At 49.8% G+C, this 22,951-nt stretch overlaps 1 protein-coding gene across 2 annotated transcripts in view; it reads left to right on the top strand.

Annotated features, from left to right (window-relative positions):
• Positions 1–2,787: 2,787 nt before the first annotated feature.
• The window catches only part of ZDHHC14 (zinc finger DHHC-type palmitoyltransferase 14), a 122,456-nt gene continuing 102,292 nt past the window's right edge, over positions 2,788–22,951 (top strand). For both annotated transcript variants that reach the window (XM_049765361.1, XM_049765360.1), the window contains exon 1: positions 2,788–3,163. In XM_049765361.1, the coding sequence (XP_049621318.1) occupies positions 2,832–3,163 (332 nt within the window). In that variant the 5' untranslated portion in view covers positions 2,788–2,831. The remainder of the gene's footprint in view (positions 3,164–22,951) is intronic.

Here is a 22,951-nt window from a genome sequence, read left to right as displayed (position 1 = left end):
CTGCTAAAATAGAGCTTTGCATAGCTGAGTTCCCTAAGTCAATGTGAAGTGAATAAATGAACAAACAAATGAACAAATCTTGTTATTTCTAGATGGGCAGCTAAAATCTGTGGCTGGCCATACATCCCCAGGCCTGGGACTGAATCACTGACCTTTCTGGGCCAGTATCACCAGGAACAGCTTCTGTTCCCCTCTTTCAGTACCACTTAGGAGGCCCCCAAAGAAAATAAATATATAAACAATTAAAATGAAATTGGGGTCTTCCATCCCATGACTGCCAAAAACAATGAAACAAAACACAAAGCCAGCAGCATGTGGAACCAGAGTGGCTTCTTCTGCCTCATCTCCACATAAGAATGGAGTCCAACTAACACCCTGATGGAAGTGACACTCAATGGAGAACTCCAAGTGTCTGGCCACCAGACTCGCAAAACTTGGGTAAATACATGTTTTGTTCTAAGCCATTTTTTTGTTTATAGCTATGGGAACAATCCATAACTAAGGTAGACATATTGCCCGGTATCAGCAAAATTCCATTCTCATATCCTCGTGTTTGCTTTTTTGGGGAGTGGTGATGGACAAGCTGAGGATTGTGAAGCACATGTAAATACTTTAGTGTGGGTGTGTAGCAGAGAGAAACATTAAAAAAAGCTCACACAAGTAGGATGCCAGAACAATCGGCCATAATTGAGAACAGAATGGGAGTCTTCCAAAAGAGCTATCCAAGGAAATGATTCCAACTTCACACCCAGAGAAAAGGCATTGCCATAAGAAAGTCTGCTGTCCTGCTCACGCCCCTGGGTAACAGTCCAGACAGGGGGGGCGCGTCCACTGGAAATGTCAGTTGGTTTCTCAAAAGGGTTGCAGCTACCAGGTATTGAATAGCTCCCGTATAGGCTCCTCTCTTGGAGAATCTGATTATTCGAGCCCGATTCTGACTATAGAATGTCCCACCCCCTGAGTTTGGAATGAACTCTGGCCAAATACCGTAGCCTAATTGTCAACCTGACTATTCTTCCTTCAGGAAACACATGCCGGTTGTAGAATTTCTCTTTGGGATCAAAGATCATATCTCCCTTTGATCATTGATCCCTTCCTTCGAAGCTCTGAGAGCAATGGCCAGGTCTAAACTGCACCCCCAGGATCTGGGGTAAGGAAAGAGCTAGCGTGCAAGGTGCAGAGCCGCGGGCGCGGCAACCGCTCGCTCCACACCCATCCCTTTGTTAGTTTCCAGCTCCCACGCCGCGAGGCATGTCGGGATTTGTAGTTTCAGAGACTCCCAGTAGCGGTTCTTCCAAGGGTCGGACGGAGAGAGAAAAAACTACATATCCCAGGGGAGCGTGAAGAGAAAGCGGGGCTTGGCCTCGCCAGCCGGAGTTGGCCCTTCGGGCTGTGCCCTGCCCCGGGGTTGCGCCCAGGTGGCGGGACCCTAAGCCCGGGAGGGTGCGAGCGCTCCAGCCCGGAGGCTGAGCGTCGGCGGGGCGGAGTGAAGTCGGGAGAACCAGGCCACGGTTCCTCCGAGCAGTCGTGGGGGGCTAGGAGAGAAATAAAGCGAGCAGATTGCGAAGCCCCGGTTGCCAAGTGCGAGTGCCAAATGCCAAGCGCGGGGGAGAGGAGGCGAAGAAGGGAAGGTCGCCTCCGCTGGGGAGGCCGCCGAGAAGGCAGGGGAACCCGCGATCGGCCCGGGGGAACCTCCCGATTACCCCGTAGCCTCCTCGGAGTCCGGAGCCCGTGCCACCCCGACCCCTCCAGTCGCCTGGCTCCGCCACCCCATGCCCAAACATGCCCCGTGCGCCCCTGCCCCGCTTTCCATTCCTGCTGCTCGCCCGGGGCTCAGGGAAGAAAGAGGAGGAGAAGGAGGAAGAGCCGGGGCAGACCGGGGGGGTCGGCCAGGTTTCCACAAGGGCTCCTGGGGACCACCCTGGGGTCACCGGAGAAGCGGGGAGGCGAGCGCGCGCGTCCCAGGGCCTCCGCCGGGGTCACCCTCGGGGAGCAGCAGAGCGCCGAGTTGCGCCCCCGAGAGCGCACGCCCGACTCTGACACCGACTCCTCCGGGGGCGCATTCGATCCAGAAACCTTGGCGAGCCGGTGGCGGGAAGGAGGAGCCGGAGGAGGAGGAGGAGCCGGGCCCCGAGCGCGGCCGCCGCCCACCGGGCCGGGAGGAGCCGAGGAGGAGGCGGACCTGCTCGGAGCGCAGCGCGCTGGGCTGGGGCTGAACCCCGCAAACAAGTGTCCGCCGCGCGCGCCCGGCTGTCCACACCCGCGGCTGCGATCGGGCCCGAGAGAGAGAGAGCCAGGACGCTCCGGCCGGCCCGTGGACGCGTGAACATCGCCCGGCTTCCAGGAGCTGTCGCCCAGCCGCTCCCGGCAGAAGAGCGCGCGGGTGTCCCCACCCCTGGGAGGGGTTGCCGGGGCCGCGAGCTGACTGCCTCCCGCTTTCCACCGATCGCCTCCGGAGACGCTCCGCCGCGGGGACCCAGCGGCCGAGGCACACAAGTGGCCCCTCGGGGCGCAGCGCTCGGGGCTCGGCCGGCCGGGGCCGCACAGGCAGGACCGGGTCTGGGGGTACCGCAGGGCGTGCAGGGCGAGCGGACCCCGGTGCCCACCCGGCCCCGGCGCAGACAGGCAAGCAGGCGCGTAGGCAGGCAGGCAGGCAGGCAGGCACTGGCCGCCACTGAGCATCCCCGGCCGGGCTGAAGCTGTGCTCTCTGGGCCAAGTTGCCTCCGCGCCGGGAGTCCCCACGCCTCGGGGGTGGCCGTGGCTCGGCGGGGCCCGCTCAGCCTCCGGGGTGCTCCGGGGGGTGTGCACCCCCGGCCGGCTCTCCGCCTGGATGCCTCCCGGCGGCGGCGGGCCCATGAAGGACTGCGAGTACAGCCAGATCGGCACGCACGGCTCCTCCTCCCCCATGGAGTCGCCCCAGCAGAAGAAGAAGAAGAAAAAGAAGCAGCAGCAGCAGCAGCTGCAGAAGCAGCAGAAGCAGCAGCAGAAGCAGCAGCAGCAGCAGCAGCAGAGGCAGAGCTCCGCGAGGAGGAAATGGGAGGTGTTCCCCGGGAGGAACAAGTTCTTCTGCGACGGGCGCGTCATGATGGCCCGGCAGACGGGCGTCTTCTACCTGACGCTCGTTCTCATCATGGTCACCAGTGGACTCTTCTTCGCCTTCGAGTAAGTAGCGCTGGCCGCGTGCTCTTACATAAATAAACCTTGCAGGCCTTGTGCACGTCCCCTATGCTCCCATCCCATCCCACCCCAGGGCGCTGTTCTGGGTCGGGGTTCTCCGGAGGGGCGACCCCCGGGAGAGTGGATGCTTTCAGGCCGATGCGCTGGCATCTGGGCATGGGCCCTGAGAAGTCCTGGGGTGGAGCGGATGCCTAGAGTCGCAGGGACCCGAGGACCCATCTGGCGGGCCCGGCCCCCAAACCCAAGCGATGTTCGCGGGTGCAGTGGCCAAGAGGGCCAAGGGGTCCGCCCAGCCCATTGGCGGCCTCTGCTGTAGCTTTTCCCACCTCGGTGTTAGGAATAAAGGCGAACCGGGCTTTCAAAAGGGGACATCCTCGCCCCCCCCCCAGGTGGCACCGAGGGAAGAATACAGCTTTCCGCCCCGGCTTTTAGATGTCCACCCTTGATCTGTCCCGTCTGACATGACAGGCGTCCCAGGAGGCTTCGGGATGCTTCACTTGTTCAAAAGTTTTTTCCGACAGTTGCCCAGCTTGGTGGCACCCTCCCATACCAGCCCCGGCATCCAGGACCCGACTGAGACCTGCTCTGGTGCTCCCGAGCTTTGTTTGAGTTTCGCTGCTCCCGGGGACCCTCTCCAGGGTCTTGTTTCCAGGGTCTTGCGGGACTTGTGTCCGGGAAAGTGCATCTCCTGCCAGCTAATGGAAGGTCTTATTTATTAATCGCGTTAGATAGAGACGTTTAAATCACATCCAAAACCGCCTTACTGGGTCCCGCGTGTCAGCAAAGCTTCTTATGTAATTCTTGGCGCCTTAAGCTCCGTGAAACTTGCATCTACTGTCCACCATATCCCTGCGTCTTTCCCAGATGAAAAGGCACAAAAGCTGCTTATTTGCATCCCCCGTATCCCTATCATCGGGGGGCCATGGCACTGTTTCCGTCTCCTACTGGGTAGGGTTAATGCCAGCCTCTCGTGTGTGTGTGTGTGTGTGTGTGTGTGTGTGTGTGTGTTTCTTTTTTCTCTGATAAGTACCAAGAAGCTCTGCTGTTGTGCTTGGAATTTGCTCTCCAGAATGCTGAGTCCATCTGAAGAGCTCTCTGGGCAATGCCAGGCATCTTGGGCACAGTGGGGATAGAATCTACCTCTTCCCACTGGTGTCCACACAGTTCCAGTCACCTCCACTTTAATCCCTGCTGGAATGTGCCAGCTCTTTCTTGCTTTAGCATCAGACCGCCCTTCTATGTGTGCATCTGAGCATGGATGGAGCAGGTTTCCGGGGGATAGTCGTGGTCCTTGCCTAGAAGCAGCCTCTAGTAGCGGTTTGTGCCCCAGTCTGGGAAACTCATGATGCTCCATGTGGCGCCTTCCACGGGTCAGTGATGGCAGGTGACACTCTGGAGAGGGAGCTGCCCCATTTTCTCAATGTTGGAAAAGTTTCCAAAAAATCTTGTTCTCTCTCTCTCTCTCTCTCTCTCTCTCTCTCTCTCTCTCTCTCTCTCTCTCTCTCTCTCTCTCTCTCTCTCTCTCTCTCTCTCTCTCTCTCTCTCTCTCTCTCGGAGAGAGAGTTAGAGGAAGAGGTGTTAGCCTGTAGGGAGGACCATGTGCATTGGAGTTTTGTGGTTGATTATTGGCACCCAGTTGGGGGGATGTCTCCAGGACTGCTTTCAACAGGCAAATTGGTAAATTCAAGAAGTCTGGAGAGATGGTACAGTGGATAGATCACTTGTCTTGCGATCAGCCAACCTGCTTCTATGCCTGGAACCTTATATGGTACCCTGTGCTCCTTTAATAGTGACTCCCAAGTCCTGAGAACCGTCAGGTGTGGCCCCCAAGCCAAAAAAAAGAAAAAAGAAAGAAACAAGATAATAGGTTTATTCCAGTGTAATTTCTTTATTGGGGTGGGGAGCACATCTGGTGATGCTCAGAAATCACTCCGGGCTTGGGGGATTATATGGGATGCTAGGGATAGAACCGAGGTTCGTCCTGGGTCAGTCATGTACAAAGCAAAGGCCCTATCGCTGCACCATCTCTCTGGCCCCTTTAGTGTAATTTCTAAGTTGAGAAAAATCATAGTTTTTCAGACGACAGAATTTGTGGTTTGATAAAGAATATTTGCACCATCTTGCTTTTAGGTTCTTGATCCTTGCTAAGAAATTACTTGATGCTGGGAAGTGAAATAAGTTTGGTTAGATTAATTGGATGGAGACCCAGAGAACTAGTTAGTCGCAGGAGAAAAGATATTCCAACAGGATAAAAGTGAGCATGAGCAAATGAAGTTCTCTCTGCCCACAGGCTGCCTTCCTCTCTCCTTGTTGTTGTTCCTGAGCACCACAAATGGAGCTCTTTTGATGCGTTTTCCTTCCTTCCTTCCTTCCTTCCTTCCTTCCTTCCTTCCTTCCTTCCTTCCTTCCTTCCTTCCTTCCTTCCTTCCTTCCTTCCTTCCTTCCTTCCTTCCTTCCTTCCTTCCTTCCTTCCTTCCTTCCTTCCTTCCTTCCTTCCTTCCTTCCTTCCTTCCTTCCTTTCTTTCTTTCTTTCACCACAGCCAGCAAAGCTCAGGGGTTACTCCTGACTCTGCACTCTGAAATCACTCCTGGTAGAGCTCAGAGGATCATATGGGGTGCCAGGGAATTAAACTATGTATAAGGCAAGTGCCCTCCCCCGTACTACCCCTCTGACCCTTGAGGCATTTGTTTTCTAGAAAACTTTAGTATGAGCAGACCTCATTGTCAAACATGAGAGTCTGTTTCCCCAAGCAGAACCAACCACAAGGCAAATTTAACACTTAAAATAAAAATATTAGGGGCCGGGAAGGTGGCGCTAGAGGTAAGGTGTCTACCTTGCAAGCGCTAGCGTAGGATGGACTGCGGTTTGATCCCCCCGGCGTCCCATATGGTCCCCCCAAGCCAGGAGCGATTTCTGAGTGCTTAGCAAGGAGTAACCCCTGAGCATCAAAAGGGTGTGACCCAAAAACCAAAAAAATAAAAATATTAAACTTTGAATGAACTCCTCCTTTTATCTTCACATCCCACACCCTTGTTTTGCCCATTTCTACCTACCCTGCCTCTCTATCCTGACCTTTAACAGATGGATGAAGATGTTGGTTCAAGGGGAAAGGATTCACAAAATGCAGTCAAGAGACAGGGACTTTCTCTTCCCACAGGAAGGTGGAGCGATGGTGGCTTGGTGGGACTAAATCATCTCCTAAGAGCCCTAATTAGTGGTCTTCAGCTGCCAAGTCCCTTCTGAGCTGGACACTGTCTATTTTGAGTGAGTCAAGAATAGTAGTAGTTCAAGGTCTGAATTTGGTTGGTTGTCTTTCTTATTTTGAGGGCTATTTTGGGCCAGATCTGGTGTCCTGGTTCTGTGCTCAAGTGTGATTCCTGTCTGTGCTCAAGAGATCATGTGGTTTCTGGAATTGAACCAGGGTCTACCACATAGAGGGCACATTCCTCCTCCTCTATATTAGCTCTTTCATGCTAGATTTGGGAAGGACCAAGTCCTAGATTCTTTTTTGTTTGTTTTGTATTTTGGGGCCACACTTGGCAATGCTCAGGAGTTACTCCTGGCTCTGTGCTCAGAAATTACTCCTGGCAGACTTTGGGGTGGGGGATGCCAGAGATCAAATCCAGGTCAGTCGCATACAAGGCAAACACCCTATCCACTGTGCTATTGTTCCAGCCCAGGTCAAAGATTCTTAGCAGAAAATTAATGTGGCTTACTGGGCCTCAGTTTCCTGTTCTTTAAAAGGGCATTAGTAACATCTACCATACAGGTGTGATGATAACTTAGGACAGTGTCTGTATCATGCAAATGTTCACCAAACAGTTGATGTGCTGAGAGCAGTACTTAAAGGAACCCTTACCCTGCTCTGGACCAAATCACCCTTCTCCAAAGGACTTTGAAGGGGGTGCTCAGGAGTTAGTGAGTGAGGCAACAATAGTGTCTTAGGGCTGGAAAATGCAGAAATGTGCTTTCCTTTCAAGACCTCTCTGTGGAAAGGGCCAGGAGTTAGTACAGGGCTTAGGATGTACCTGCAGGTTGGATTCCCAGTACCAGGTAGTGCCCAGGGCATTGCCAGGTGCTGCCCTGGAGGGCCCCAAGCTCTGCCAGGGTGATCTAGTATGTCCAGAACTGCATGGTCTGAGCAACACGGCATCCTCAGGCCCTTGTGGTGACCCTCAGGCCCTGTTGGTTTGAGAATCACTGGTGGGGAGCCCAGATGTCTGATTACTACTTCGGACCCCTCAAACTGCCTCCATTGCTACCTGACTGCTTCCCAAGGCTGGGACTGCATCTCAGTGGGCCCAGACAGCCCCCTGCATGTAGACAGAAGTGTCCACCCAGGTGGTGGCCATGCTCTGTCTGTTCCTGAACCAGGGCTGTACCTTCCGTGTCTCCAGAGCACATTGGGGTGCTTTACCTAGGGCTGTTGTTTTGGCACGTACGTGCCCCAAGATCTTTTTTTTTTTTTTTTTTTGGTTTTTTTTTTTTTTGGTTTTTGGGCCACACCCAGTAATGCTCAGGGGTTACTCCTGGCTATGCGCTCAGGAGTTGCTCCTGGCTTGGGGGACCATATGGGACACCGGGGGATCGAACTGCGGTCCGTCCAAGGCTAGCGCAGGCAAGGCAGGCACCTTACCTTTAGCGCCACCGCCCGGCCCCAATGTGCCCCAAGATCTTTGGGTTGGAATAATTAAAATACAAACTGTTTGGTCCTGAATCTGGCAGTCATGTCCCTGGGCAGGGTGGAGGCCAGTGAGGTCTTGGGTCCAACAGAAATTAGTGAGGAGCCACCAGCTCCCCAGTTCCTACTGTCATGTGGACTCTTGGAAATATGGGAAAATGCGGGACACACTTCCATTTCTCATCCCGGAATGGTCATTGGTAACTATGAAAATGCTGTCTGCCTTCTCTGTTCCTCCCTTCCATCCCATCCCTTCTTCCTTAGTATTTCCTCCTCTACCTCCATTAAAATCAAAAAAAATTTTATTAATGAACTGTGGTTTACAAACTATTTCATAGTTGAGTTTTAGGCATTTAATATTTTAACACCAATCCAGTGTCAACTCCTATCACTAGTGCTCCCAAACTCTGTCACACCCCCCCCCCCACTTCCCTACATAACCTCCCTTCTCCCCACCTACCACCTTGGCAAGTATGTTCCAAAGTTCTGTGGTTTCAGCTTAGATCCCATGTTGTCAGTGTTGTGTTGTTGAGTCTGTGTTTTGGTGTATAGCTTTATCTCTCTTCCATATCACCAGTTAACTAAAGCTGTTTCCCCCATTACTTCTCTTTCTCATCTTCCTTCCCACCTCAATTTCTTTCTTCTCTGTCCTTTTCTTCCCTAAGCTCTGGAGTCAACGGTGATCTAGGCATCCCTACTTTTCTATATTATATTTTCTCGTTCAGTGATTCTATATATCACAGATAAGTGAAATCATCCTGTGTTTGTTTTTCTTCTTCTTTTTGTTTGTATTATTCTTCTGGCTGACTTCACACACATTATCTCTTCCAGTGCCAACCAAGTTGCAGCAAACTGCATGACTTCATCGTTTGTTGTAGCTGTATAGTATTGCATTGTGCATCTGTGTATGTATATATGTGTGTGTATCCTATATCTGCATAATCCATTCATCTTTGGACATCTAGGTTGATTCCATGTCTTAGTTATTGTACTAAGTGCAGTGATGAATAATGGCATGCATATATCCTTTTGTATTAATGTTTTTAAGTTATTTGTCTGATTCCTCTGAAATAACTGATGAGTAATTGGTAGTCACTGGAACTGGGGGCCCATTTGCCTGGAAGAAGGACCATAGGAGTGCCTGCTGTCAACACAAATTGATTTCCAGCTGTAATTCCTCCCTATAGGACGGACCATCATTGAGAATTCAACTCTTATAACAGAGGCCCCTTTCTCTTTTCAATTGGCCTACTGGTCATATAAAAGCATTGTGAAGGTGAGAGTGGACTATAGGATTTCAGGACTCATGACCCAGCTTCCTTCTTTAGCATGACAGTGTGGACAAGGAAAGATGCTTTCTCCCTAGCTCCAAATGCCTCAGCTTCCCAGGGATAGTGGTTGGTTTCCAAGCCTCAGTAATGACCTCTTGTTTTTTGTTTGTTTGTTTGGTTGGCTGGTTTTTGGGCCACACCCTTTTGACGCTCAGGGGTTACTCCTGGCTATACACTCAGAAATCGCCCCTGGCTTGGGGGGACCATATGGGACACTGGGGTCCCGTCCTAAGCTAGCTCTTGCAAGGCAGACACTTTACCTCTAGCGCCACCTTCCGGGTCCTGACCTCTTGTTTTTGTGCTCTTGCGCGCCATTCACTTTGGGTATGGCCAGCACAAGTAATTTTCATGAGGCAATTATGGCAATGATTTAGTTTTTTTTTTTTTTTCCGGTTTTTTGGGCCACACCCATTTGATGCTCAGGGGTTACTCCTGGCTATGTGCTCAGAAATTGCCCCTGGCTTGGGGGGACCCTATGGGACGCCGGGGGATCCTTGGCTAGCGCTTGCAAGGCCTTACCTCTAGCACCACCTCGCCAGCCCCAATGATTCAGTTTTCTTAACTGCTATCTCCCCCTTTACCTCTCAGGCCTCAGTAAAGATGTGTTGTTTAATAAAATAATGGCATATTAAAACACTGAAAAATAACTTCCTTGGGCCGGAGAGATAGCATGGAGGTAAGGCGTTTGCCTTTCATGCAGGAGGTCATCGGTTCGAATCCCGGCGCCCCATATGGTCCCCTGTGCCTGCCAGGAGCAATTTCTGAGCCTGGAGCCAGGAATAACCCCTGAGCACTGCCAGGTGTGACCCAAAAACCAAAAAAAAAAAAACTTCCTTTTTTTGTTTTGTAAAGTTGGGAGCCTTAATGACATTGACAATATCCTTGGTCTTAGGACTGAGGATGTAGCTTAGGTTAGAGCACTTGCCTAGCTTAGGGTGGTGTTCTGGGTTCAATCGCCAGCAAGGAAAATAAAATAATGTCTTCTAGAACACAGAAGCTAATTAATCAGTATAATGCTCTGAATTCAGAATAAATGATTGCTTTTTCAAATATAGTAATGGGGCTGCAATATGAAAGATTTTCTTAGGAACACTAGTGATGGGGCCAGAGAGATAGCATGGAAGTAAGGTGTTTGTCTTGCATGCAGAAGGACGGTGGTTCAAATCCGGCATCCCATATGGTCCCCCGAGCCTGCCAGGAGCGATTTCTGAGCATGGAGCCAAGAGTAACCCCTGAGCGCTGCTGGGTGTGACCCAAAAACAAAGACAAACAAAAAAGAACTAGTGATGCAGTGGGTTTATTCTCTTATATAACTTAGACTTATTTCTAGAACTTAATTTTTGTTGGAATTTGGGCCACACCTTGCTGTGCTTACTCCTGGCTCTGTGCTCAGAGATTAATTATGTGGTACTCAAGAAATCATATGCAGAGATTGAATGGGGTTTGCCATATGCATGACAAATACCTTAATCACTGTTCTATTTCTCTGGCCCACATTTTTTAAACTAAATAATGCTCTGAGCTATATATGACAATTCCCCAATAACCACTTACACCATGAAAAATATCCTTTTTTATAAAAATGACTCAATTTGGCGGAGATCTACAAATTGATCCTCATTTATTTGAATAAATAATATTTATTTATAAATATATGATACATAAATAGACCTAATATTTAGTGTAGCATTAAAAAATTAATAATGGACCTGGATGAAAGTGGATGCCATCTCAGGCCACGTGGCTTCGCAACCCCCATCCAGCCGGCAGGTCCCAGGCCCAGGTGATCGGCGTAATCAAACTCATCCAGGCAGGCATTAGGAAGCATCAGCTTTATTCATGCCTATTCACCACATGTGTGTGGCCTGTCTCATAACCTTTCAAGCATTCAGCCATTCTAGGCTACCCTGCATCTTAATTCCTTTCAGCCATCTTCCCTTTGGCCTCCATCCTGGTCCAAGACCAAAAGAGGCAAAGCCCAAAAGCCAAAGAGCTCAGCAGGCCAGAGACCCCTAATCCCCAGGCTTCAGGGTTTATCTACCTATTCCAAGACCCCTCCCAGGAATGGGCGGAGTCTTGCAGGTAAGGTCACACCTAATATTCAGTTTCCAAGACCCCTCCCAGAAATGGGCGGGTCTCAGATAGGTACACCTAAATCCAGGGTGGAGTTACAATTTAGGAATAATAAATATAAACATAAATATAAAATAATATATATTTTACATATAATATATATAATATATAAATCTAATAAACATCTAATAAATAAAATAAATCCCTTATTTATTTGGACTGATAAATACAATTTATATACTCATGCCTTTAGTTTTCTGGGTGCACCAGAGAGAAGCTTATGTAGTTGTTTTGGGGGTCTTAGAGGGTCCACAGACTTCTGCCTGTATTTTTTGGCAAACAGGGCTGGACAGATACAGGAAGGGTCAGAAGATGAGCTCATCTTAGTCCCTGTGGTGTCAGAAACCACAGCATGGCACTGTCATAGTGTTGTCCAAGGCTACACTCCATGATGCCCGGAGCCAGGCAGTGCCAGGATAGAACTGGGGCTGGATGCCATGCATGTTTGTACCTCCCTGGTCCCAGTATGCATCTTAAGGATATTTTGATTTTACTGCATTTGCTTAGCCAGAAAGTGACACCAAATCGTGCCAACAGGAACCCTGCAGGCTCCTATAATAAGGTTGGAGCAGTCCATTATTTCATGGATTGTGTCTGTATAACCTGAAGATTTTTCTCTTATAATACTCCATTGCACATAATTTATTCACGGCAGAGTTATTATGTCTTAGCCAGATAGCCTTAAGATAGCCAGATAGCTTCAAGGTGGTGTGTTCATTCTTTAGTAGCTCAGGTTGCTGGGGGAAGATAAAAAAAAAGACACAGTAGACCATAGACATTTAGAATTAGTTACAAGGCTGTGTCTAAGTGTCCACAGGAAGCAGAGAGGACCATCACAGCCTTTCTTCGCTAAATGGAAGTCTCAGTTTACACAGATTCTTATCGATGCCTTCCTCTAATCTGTTTAGTCTTTCCCTTTAGGGAAAAAAAATGAAAGGACTGTTTGACTAAGATTATGTCACAGATGTCCAAGTTCTGAAGTCAAATGCCAGGAAGAGAAAGAAGCCATCACTCAGCTTTAGAATACCAGTACCAGTGCTTTTTTCTCTCTTGTTTGGGTGGGGGCCACACTCTACTGTGCTCTCACACACACTTAATCCTGACATCCCTCCCTCAGGCAGTACACACACCACACCCAGCCTAGGCACAGTGACCCATAGTGAGAACGTGCTCACCTGTGACCCTCTATCCTCTTCCTGGGGGCTAGGGAGGCCCCAATTTTGTCAGAGTAGATGTCTCAGGAGCCCACTGTCTATGAGGGTTTTCGGGTGTTCCTTGCAAGTAAGGGGCAGTTTCCTTGACATGAACCCTGACCTCAATCAGAGGGGTCACCCCACTTCCCACCACAAGATCTGAGCACCCTCTTTAGACAGTCAGAGAAACAAAAGTGCCACAGTGGTGGTCCCTGACTAGCTCTCTGACAAGGTCCTCTCCAGTCTTGGTAATAGTGCTCCCCAAAGTGGGTGTTGCTCCCCCAGGGTGGCAGGCAGCCCAGGGTACAGCTGAGGAGCAGCTTTTGTTCACTGGGAAGAAAGTGGATTTCCCGGAGTGGGCTAAGTGATATTTTTCTGTTTGTTTTTCTGCATAAGTGGGAAGGATAAAGTGGGGCTACCTAACTTGTTTCCTTGTCCCCCATGTACTTACTCCCCAGGAAACTTACTCCCCATATTCCTTTTCCTCTGGTACCATGATTCACGACCATATTGGGGCTTAACATGATGAGTCACCTTTGAGTTCTATGGGTCCATATCGGATTTGGTTCTTCTTGGGCCCAATCAAGGTGTGTGTGTGTGTGTGTGTGTGTGTGTGTGTGTGTGTGTGTGTGTGTGTCTGGGGGGATGCTGCCTTCTTTCCTGGTGGCCCTAGAAGAACTATCCTCCACCTTTCCCAGCATCCTGAGCAGCCCCTTCTCTTTCCTATCTCTGACTAATTGGGAAGCAGCCAACCATAATTATTTTCTTGAATTTTTTCTAGAACTTTGCTAGCTTTTCGTGAGAATCCTTTTCTTCTATGGTCCTCTTCCCAGTTTTGTTTGGGAGCACACCCAGCAATGCTCAGGGTTTACTCCTGGCTCTGTCCTTGGGGATCACTCCTGGAAGTGTTTGGGGTATGATATATGGTGCCGGGATTGATCCTGGGTCAGCTCCACAGTATTATCACTCTGGCCCTCCTTTCTGGTCTTTTTTCTAGATCAATCTTGAATGAGTCTAGACAGGTGGTAAAATAAAATACAAGTTCTCTCTTCTCAAGGTTGGGAAGGTAACATGGGTTGTGAGTAGAGAAGGATCATTTACCTTCATTTAACCTTCAGTGAAACTTGTCAACATGTTAAATTCTCCAGGTAAGTTTTGGTTTCTGTTTGAAAGTGGAGGTAGGAGGATTGAATGCGGTTTAATCCAGGGATTGAACTCAGTTCCTGTGTGCAAAATATGTGTTCTGGCCCTTTTAGTATTTGCCTGGCCCTGAAAACTTCTGGTTTTATCCAGAATTCCTCCCTTGGGAGAAAGAATGGGGGAAATCTATGGTATTATCCTGCATTTGAAGATGCTGTTCTTAGGGCCCGGAGAGATAGCACAGCGGCGTTTGCCTTGCAAGAAGCCGATCCAGGACCAAAGGTGGTTGGTTCAAATCCTGGTGTCCCATATGGTCCTCTGTGCCTGCCAGGAGCTATTTCTGAGCAGACAGCCAGGAGTCACCCCTGAGCACCGCCGGGTGTGACCCAAAAAACAAAAAAACAAAAACAAAAAAAAAAAGATGCTGTTCTTAGGCTGGGGAGATGCATGCCATTCTGGTCTGGATAGTTCATTGTGCAATAAAAACATCATTTCACCTAAGCATTTGTTTTCATTTGTCTTACTACATACACACGGGGAAATGCAAATAGAATTTCTACTAAGCACTTCTGGAGAGAAAAGGAGGTGTCTTCCTCCACCACTTCAGTTTTGGGGTCCCTCACACCCCATGGTGCTTGACACTCGCTCATGTGCTTAGGGGTCCATGTGGTGCCAGGATTGAACCTGGGATGCCAAACAAGTGCTCCAACATTTTTGTGCCAGCTCCCTGGGAAAGGTTGTTTTTTTTGTTTTGTTTTGTTTTGTTTTGTTTTTAAATAAAAAAGCAATGCCTTGTTTTAATCAGGTGGATGGGTGCCATGCCGTGAGTTCAGACCTTACTTAATCTATCTGGAGAGGAAGTAGTGAGATTTGGGGGCTCTGAGTTCTTACTTGTCTTCAGTTTGCTCACTTTCATTTTTGACTCTTGCCCAACCAATGCATCCCAAGAACAGGGCTGGGGGACTGTTCTTGGTACTCTGGTCCTGCACTGTGGATGCTTCCTTAAGAGTTAAAAAACGTGGGCCTGGAGAGATAGCACAGCGGTGCTTGCCTTGCAAGCAGCAGATCCAGAACCTAAGGTGGTTGGTTCAAATCCCGGTGTCCCATATGGTCCCCCGTGCCTGCCAGGAGCTATTTCTGAGCAGACAGCCAGGAGTAACCCCTGAGCACAGCCGGGTGTGACCCAAGAAACAAACAAAAAAAAGAGTTAAAAAACGTGTGTGTGTGTGTGTGTGTGTGTGTGTGTGTGTGTGTGTGTGTGTGTGTGTGGCAGAGAGATCCCATCACTTGTTATTTCTGTGGGAACCACGTTCCCAGTGTCTAAAGGCCACGGTGGAGAATGGGCTGCTGCTTCCCCACTTCCCAGGGCACTTCCCAGGACACGCGCATCTATAAAGCCGCTGAGCTCAGCAGGGCTCATTAGCTGAGCTCCATTTAGCATGTCTGAGCTCATTAACTAATGTGGCACCACAATATCCACACTCCCAGCTACACCGAGATGAGGAGGAGAGGCTTCCAGGGAAGGTGACCCGCTCACCTCTTCCTGTGCAACTTGCACCCAAATATGCTCAAGGTCCCAGGACGGACCCCTTGGGCAAACAAGTGAGTGCTGGGTGCTTGCTCCCGGCAAGATGTTCTGGCATCCACTGTCTTCACAGAAAGAAAACACAGGAGTTCATGAACACACACACACAAACACATGCATACGCTCATACTTACACTCACACGCATTCTCAAAGTAGCTAAGGAATAAATATTTTCTTAATTCAGAGAAAGCCATCTCAGAACCATTTATTTTATCCCCCTAAGGCTCAATGCCATGCCTAGCTCAAGGCGACAGAAACATGCTGTTGATTGTGAACTCTCTGTCCTCTTTGGCAATGTGAGAAATTGTGACCAGGCCTTTCCCAGTGCCCATATTCAGATGGTGACAATGGTGGTGACGATATGCAGGTGTGGATTGAGAACCACAATACAGGATTGTGTTCGGGACTTACTGAACTTTGCCCAAATACAAACGATTCTTTATTCTGAAGTGGGGTTTTTCATGGAGGATACTGGGTCAGTATCAAGGCTTCTGTTTGTCAAATGAAGTTCCAGGTAGAAACTTAACTATAATGATTTACCTGAGAATTAAACCACTGTCCAATCAATACTATTTTGTGGTAGTAAAGTTGTAATGTGCCAAGGAGAGTGTGAACTGCCCCCCCCCAACCCACTGTCTTTGATGGGGTTTCCATGGAGGATGCTGCATCGTTATTGTCTGAGATAGGGCTTTTATGGAAGATTCTGGAACATTATTGTCTTGGAGGTTTCTGGGTCCTTATTGTTGGAATTTCCATGAAGGATTTTGGGCCATTCTTGTCTTTGATGAGGTTTCCATAGAAGATTCAGGAACATTATTCAGTGGTTTCCATGAAAAACTTGGTCTTTAATATCTTTAATATTTTTATATTATATATATTATACATTAAAGATATCTTAATATCTTAAGTGGGATTTGCATATCTTAAATGGGAGCTTTCTGGAACATTATTATCTTAGTTGATATTTCCATGGAGAATTCTGGGTCATTATTATCTTAAATGGGGTGTCCAAAAATTATTCTGGATCATTATTATCAGAGATGGGGTTTTCATTGGAGGATTCTGGGTCGTTATTATTGTCTTAAATGAGATTCCATGAAAAATTCTGAAGCATTATTATTTGGGGTAACACACCTAGCAGTGTTCAGGGATCAGTCTTGACTCTGTACTCAGAGATTTCTCCTGGCAATGCCTGGGGGAACATATATGGTATGGGGGATCAAACCTGGGTTGGCTGCACACAAGGCAAGCACCCTACACTTTTCACTCTCCCTGTCTTGGAACATTATTATATTTGATAGATTTCCATGGAGGTTTCTAGACCTTAATTTCTTTTCCTTTGTTTGCTTTTGGGCCATACCCATTGACTCTGGCTATGCGCTCAGAAATCGCTCATGGCTTGGGGGGACCATATGGGATGCTGGGGAATTGAACTGTGGTCTGTCCTAGGCTAGCGCTTGCAAGGCAGACAGACGCCTTATCTGTAGTGCAACCGCTCTGGCCCCTAGACTTTAATTTCTTTCTTTTTTTTTTTTTTTTTGGTTTTTGGGTTACACTTGGCATCACTCAGGGGTTACTCCGGCTCTACCCTCAAGGCTCGGGGAACCATATGGAACTCCGGGATTCGAGCAACCAACCTTCTGCATGCAAGGCAAATCCCTGCCTCCATGCTATCTCTCTGGCCCCTAGACCTTAATTTCTTAAATGAGATTTCCATAAAAATTTTTTGGAACGTTATTATCTTAGATGGGTTTCCATGCAGGATTCTGGATCATTATTGCCTTAGAAAGGATTTTCATGGAATATTCTGGGTAGTTGTTATCTTAGATGGGGTCTCCATGAAAGATTCTGGAACATCATTATTTTAGGTGGTTTTCACAAAGGATTCTGGGTTATTGTTGTCTTACACGTGATCACCTGAAAATTCTGCATAACTATTGCCCAGCTGCCTCCTGGTTTGACCTCACAATTTGATTTTCTGTTTTTCTGTCTCACTGGGATAGCATCACTCTTAGAAGCCTCTGTCAAACCATGTCCTTTTGAAGAGTTACCTTTTCACTATCCTTCCTGGGGAGCAATGACTGATGCTCTGAACAAACCAGCTTGGAATGTGTATTAGCTTCTCAGCAGGCCCGAGTGAGCAGACTGAGGCGTGTGTGTGTGGGGGGGCAGTGTCTAGGACTTGTAAGGAGGCACTTAAAATCACTTCAGAGCATGTGCAGAACACCTCTTCCCTGGACTCTCACAGAGCACAGCTGAGTGGTGCTCAGGGATTACGCCTGGCTCTGTGCTCAGGAATTACTCCTGATAGTGCTCAGGGGACCATATGGGATGCTGGGGATCAAACTTGGATTGGCCTCATGCAAGGCAAACGCCCTCCCTGCTCTGCTATTGCTCCAGCCCTCAAAGGATTGTGTCTTGGCAAGGTGTGAGGCTAGAGCATGACCTGGCAATCCAGTGCCAGTGACAAGGCAAGGGACATTGGTGATCTAGGGGATATGGGTGCCATTGTTTGGAGAGTGGAAGGAAGCTTAGTCAGATGGTCAGAGGCATAGCATATTCCCCTGCAATTCACCCCAGCACCACTGCCTGTGACTTGGGTACCCCTAGCACTGCCTGGGCCTGATGGTGCTGAATGGTTGGGCCCAGTATTGGAATGCTCTGTCTCATTGGCTGAGTGCTGCTGGACCTGGCTCCTGCACCCCCTGGATGGTACCCACTCCTTTCAAAGAAAAGAAATCTGGCTTTTAGGCTAGATACATCCCCCCAAAAGGGGATCAAAGTCCCCCCTGTCCCCCATGTCCTCTTTGCATGTGAAGTTCTGGACCTATGTTCACAGGAGATGCTAGGGTTCATAAAAGGCTGAAACAGCCTATAGGGGATAAAAAGGCCTCATGGAAATGGGTGCTATGTGGCTCCCGAGTTTTCAGGCATTGGCAGATGCCTAATCTTAAAGTGGGAGAGAGCAAAGAGGTCCATCCCCCAGGGGTGGTTAGAGTGAAACTTGGGGCACAGAGTCTTGATTGTGGGGGGAGGAAGAGAATGGGGAGATAAAGACCCCTTCCTTGGAAGGTTCATGGTGCTGAACCAGGGGAGCATTCTGGAATGGGGGACTTGGTGGAACTTTTGGGGAGTTTCCAAGGGGAAGTAAGTGGACCGCAAGGCGCTGATCTCCCAGGGAAGACCCTGGCTTGGCTCCATGTGTAGATGGTCAGTGCTGGAGTAACCCCTTAAAGTGTGACTTTGAGGGCACACAGGGAAGAATTTGGGGGTCAGTCTAACACGGCAGGCCTGTAAGAGGAGGAATGAGGAGGCACCTTCTCAAGGGGCAGAGATGAATCCCCCTAATCCCAGGCAGAGTAAAGTGACACTGACATGAGCCATAATAAGTATCATTGTGAAATTGGAAGGTGTCCAGCCTTTTCCAGGGTAGGTGGGGGACAGGCCCAGGTTTCATCAGAGCTGAACATATGGACTGCTTGAAGACTCAGTGGGGGAAGAGTTGGGGCTGGGAAGGACCTCGGAAAGTCCCTTTGAAGGCATTCACACTTGTTCTTTACTGGGGATGGGACATCAGGACAGTCCATGGGGTATTGCAATGGGTGGAGAGGTGGTGGAGAGGTGGATGGAAGTGGGATTTGGAGAAGATCCAGCTGGGGGTGCTGGGAGGGCTGTGGGGTGGGTCTGTGGGGTGTGAGTAGACACAGGTGGGCTGCTGTGTGGGCCTTATTGTCATGTGGGGATGTCTTTTTCCCTGAACCCAGAAAGGCCCAATATTCTAGGTTTGGTCTCCCACTGAGAAATGGAGTCATGCCTCTGCTGGTCATCAAAGCTGGGCAGAGGGCTTGAACCAAGACATAGCTGGGAGGGCATTGGTCTTGCATGCAACAAACCCAGGTTCAATCCCTGGCATCTCAGCTGTTCCACTATGTACTAGCAAGAGTGATTTCTGAGTGCAGACCTAGGAGTAAATCCTGAGTTTTGCTGGGTGTGGCCCCAAACCCAAACTGGCAAACAAACAACAAATAAACTGGGCAGAAGTGGTGGTGAGGCATCAGTGCTGAGCTGTGGTGGGGATCTGCTATTTCTCCAGCATAGTCTAGAACACACACAATTGTACCCTGGACCACTAGGCTGACCTGCAGACTCAGGCCTCTCTCCACCTTGCCTTGAAGTCCAGCTGTGCTCACTGGTCAGCTCCCTGCCTGCTCTGGGCCTGTACTTCCCCTTTGCTCGCCTCCACCTCAGCTACTGGCACGATCAGCACAAGGCCCAGGTCCCCTTGAACCCTGATCCCACCGCTGCACGTGGGTCTTGTACAGGGACATGGCCATGGCTGTCCCAAGGTGCTGACAGTCTCTGCCCTCCAAGACTCCAGAGGAGGCTGCAGGTCCCTTGTTCAGGAGCTCCCTCCCTGAGCCTTTTGGACAGTGCTGAACAGAGAGCATAGGGTCCCCAGGATCTGTGCCCGGAGGTTGGGGGGTGCTGCGTATTCTCAGGACAGGTGACTGCAGCATTTCTGGGGAAACTCACTTCTCTCCCCTCACTAAGCCCACCAGGACCTTCCCTGTCCCAGCCACACACTTGGGGGGCTCTTGTGTGTGTCCACCTGATTCCCACTGCTCTCCCACCTTTGCTCGGTCTGTTGCTACAGCTCCGATGAACCCACGCTTTGAGGGCACCCATGTCATAGAGAGGAGAAGGGGAGGGGATCCCAAGGTCGGGGACAGGCTGGTGCCGCTTACTGTCAAGAGAACCATTGGGAAAGTAGTCAGCATCAACCCCATCCATCCATCACTACTTGCACCCCACCCCACCAAGTTCCTCCTTTGTCCTGGGCTGAGCTAGGCTCTAAATAGCTGAGAAGTAATATTAGAAACTGGAGACAGTTTCTTGATACCATCTCTACTGCCAGCATGGCCCCGCACTTTGCAAGATGTTAGGAAGTGCTGAAAGAGTCACCAGCCTCAGATGAGTTGTGGGCAGTGAGAGGGCAGGAGGGTTGAAGCTGAGGATGGATAGACCCATCCCTCATACTTGTTGCAGAAAGAGGGGTGGCCAGGCCAGGAAGAATTTTGCTAGAACAGTTGGGAAGGACTTGATGGGCGAGAAGCTAAGCCAAAAAGATCCCACCAGAAGTGGGGTAGCCTGGAACTCAGCCCTGAGACGCTTCCCCAGGACAGATTTGGAACTGGTGGTCCACTCTCCCCCACCACACACAGAGACACACACAGACACATACAGACACACACACACACACACACACACACACACACACACACACACACACACACAGATTTTGCCTGTATTTGGTCTCACATTTTCAGTATTTCCAAACAGAGTTTCTTTGCTTTAGCTTCTGGGAGCTGGGTCAGTTTTTTCGTGGGTGAGCCTATAAAAAGCCCCAAAATAGGTCACACTGGTAAAGCAGGTAGCAGAAAGATTGCTTCCAAAAGGATCCAACTCTGCAGAGGTCACCTAGCTCCCCCAAAGCTGCAGGCAGGTACACATGAGGTTGTTGTGTGGGTTCTGGGACCTCCGGGGTTGAGGGGCTTATGACTCTGGAGCATTTGTAGAGGGGCACCTGAAGTCAAAGAATAAAGAGGGGGTGGAAATGGTGAGCCAGAGAAGTTGGGGCTGGCAGGTATACAGTGTTTGGGGACAGCCGGAACTGCAGCATTCCAGGCGAGAAGCTCACTTTGTGAAACCTGGTGAGTTTGAGGAGTGGACTGGACAGGCTTGGGGGAGCCCCTAACTCTGAAGGTTCTCTTAGTATGATCGTGGGGTTCAGAAGACTGAAGCTATAGCATAGCTGGAGAGTACTTGCCTTGCCTGAGGCTGACCCAGGATCCAGGTTCGATCCCTAGGATCCAATATGGTTCCTCCCGTGCATCATTAGGTGAATGAACCTAGAGTTCAGAGCCAGGAGTAAGCCCTGACCCAAAACAAAAACAAAATAGAAAAGTATCATTGAAGAAGGGGCTAGCATGATTCTCAGCTATTGCCCTGGGGTTCTGCCCAGAGGTGCTGGGGGGCATTTATAAGCCGCAGAGACCAAGCTTGGGGTCTCCTGGCCCTCCCAGGCACTGACTGGTATGTCACAGCAAGAGAGACTCCAGGAGGCCATGTGTAGCAGGTGCTGCTCATGTTGGCTGCTAGAATGTAAGTGAATCGGGGAGCAAGGACCCATTTGTTGATCGAGGGGAGCTAGGCCAGCTGGCTGTGGTGGATGGTGAGCTTCGTGTTTTTGGGACTGTGGCGTTCCAGAGCAAGCAAACAACCTCCTGCTGTTCCCCTTTTCCTGCACAGCCCTTTCTGGCTGCCTTTCTTGCCATGATAAGGAAGCACAGAGGAATGGCACTTTGTTATGGCTCAAAAATCACAAACGGCAACTTTGTCAGTGACGCCTGCACTCAGCATGGGCCAGAGCTGGGGATCGAACTCAGGAATTTCCGTTCCGAGGCAGGTGCTTCAGCCCTGAGCTGCCAGGGAAGGTGAGAGGTGGGGGAATGCTGATCTCAGGCTTGAGCTCCCAGAGGGTTCTGGACCTGCCTTATTTGAGGATTGGAGCAGGTTTCAGTTTTTACTTTGTTTTGGGGCCACACCTGGCAGTGCTCAGGGTTGCTCTGGGATCTGCACTCAGGAATCCTGGCAGGCTCAGGGGACCATATGGGATGCCAGGGATCAAATCTGGGGTGGCCATATGCAAAGCAAATGCCCTCCCCACGGTACTATTGCTCTGGCCCCCAGGTTTCAGTTTTCCTCAGGACTTTTTCCTCAGGAGGTTCACCCATCCAGGAGAAAGGACCTGTGCCATGGATCACATGGGTACTATAATGGCCTTCCAGTGGTCTGTGAGGCTGGTGTGTGGCCCACGCCTGGATCTGGAGCCAGAGGCCCAGCCTCCTTCTTTTGCTGAAGGACTTTGGGACCTGTGAGCTTTGTGCTGGACATGTCTTTGCTTTTCTCTAGGGCTCTCATGGAGCCACATGGGGAGAGAAATACAGAAATGAGGTCACTGGATGTGCCGTTGGATAAGGAGGCCAAGGCCCTCCAAGACTGCAGACTCCCTATATAGCAGCAACTTGGAGAGTGGGGTGTGTGTGTGTGTGTGTGTGTGTGTGTCTGTGTGTGTGTGTGTCTGTGTGTGTGTGTGTGTCTGTCTGTCTGTCTATCTGTCTGTCTTGCTGAGGAGAGCCTGCTCGAGCCCTCATAAGCAAAGAGCATGACAAGGTGAGCCTGCGTGTTCTTGGAGATTTCCTGACAACTGTGCAGGAAAGGGTACAAGGTTCTGCCTGGCTCAGGTTTACCCCTGGGGCCATGCCGTGTGCATATGGGCATGCCCAGCTGATAGCACAGGTGTGTACTGGGACCCCTGGAAAGTGCCGGATGACACAGGTGGGCAGCAGTCTCCAGCTTGGAAGCTCCTGTTTTGATTCCTGGCCAGGTGCAGCTAGCTCTGAACCTCGAAAGCTGCCATCACTTCTAAATTGCTTGGCAATCAGTCTGCATTTTGTTGTTGTTGTTGTTTTGGTATTTGGGTCACACCGAGCAGTGTTCAGGGTTTATTCTGGCTTTGTATTCAGGGATCACTACTGGCAGGGTTTAAGGGACCGTATGAGGTGCTGGGAATTAATTTGGGTTTGCTGTGGGTAAGGCAAGTGCATTATCTCCTCTGCATTATCACCCCGTTTCTTCTATTTTCAAA

Source organism: Suncus etruscus, chromosome 18, assembly GCF_024139225.1.
Source record: "Suncus etruscus isolate mSunEtr1 chromosome 18, mSunEtr1.pri.cur, whole genome shotgun sequence".
In the NCBI taxonomy this organism is placed as follows: Eukaryota; Metazoa; Chordata; class Mammalia; order Eulipotyphla; family Soricidae; genus Suncus; species Suncus etruscus.
Note: the sequence above shows the minus strand (reverse complement) of the source record. Positions and strands in the feature narration are given on the sequence as shown.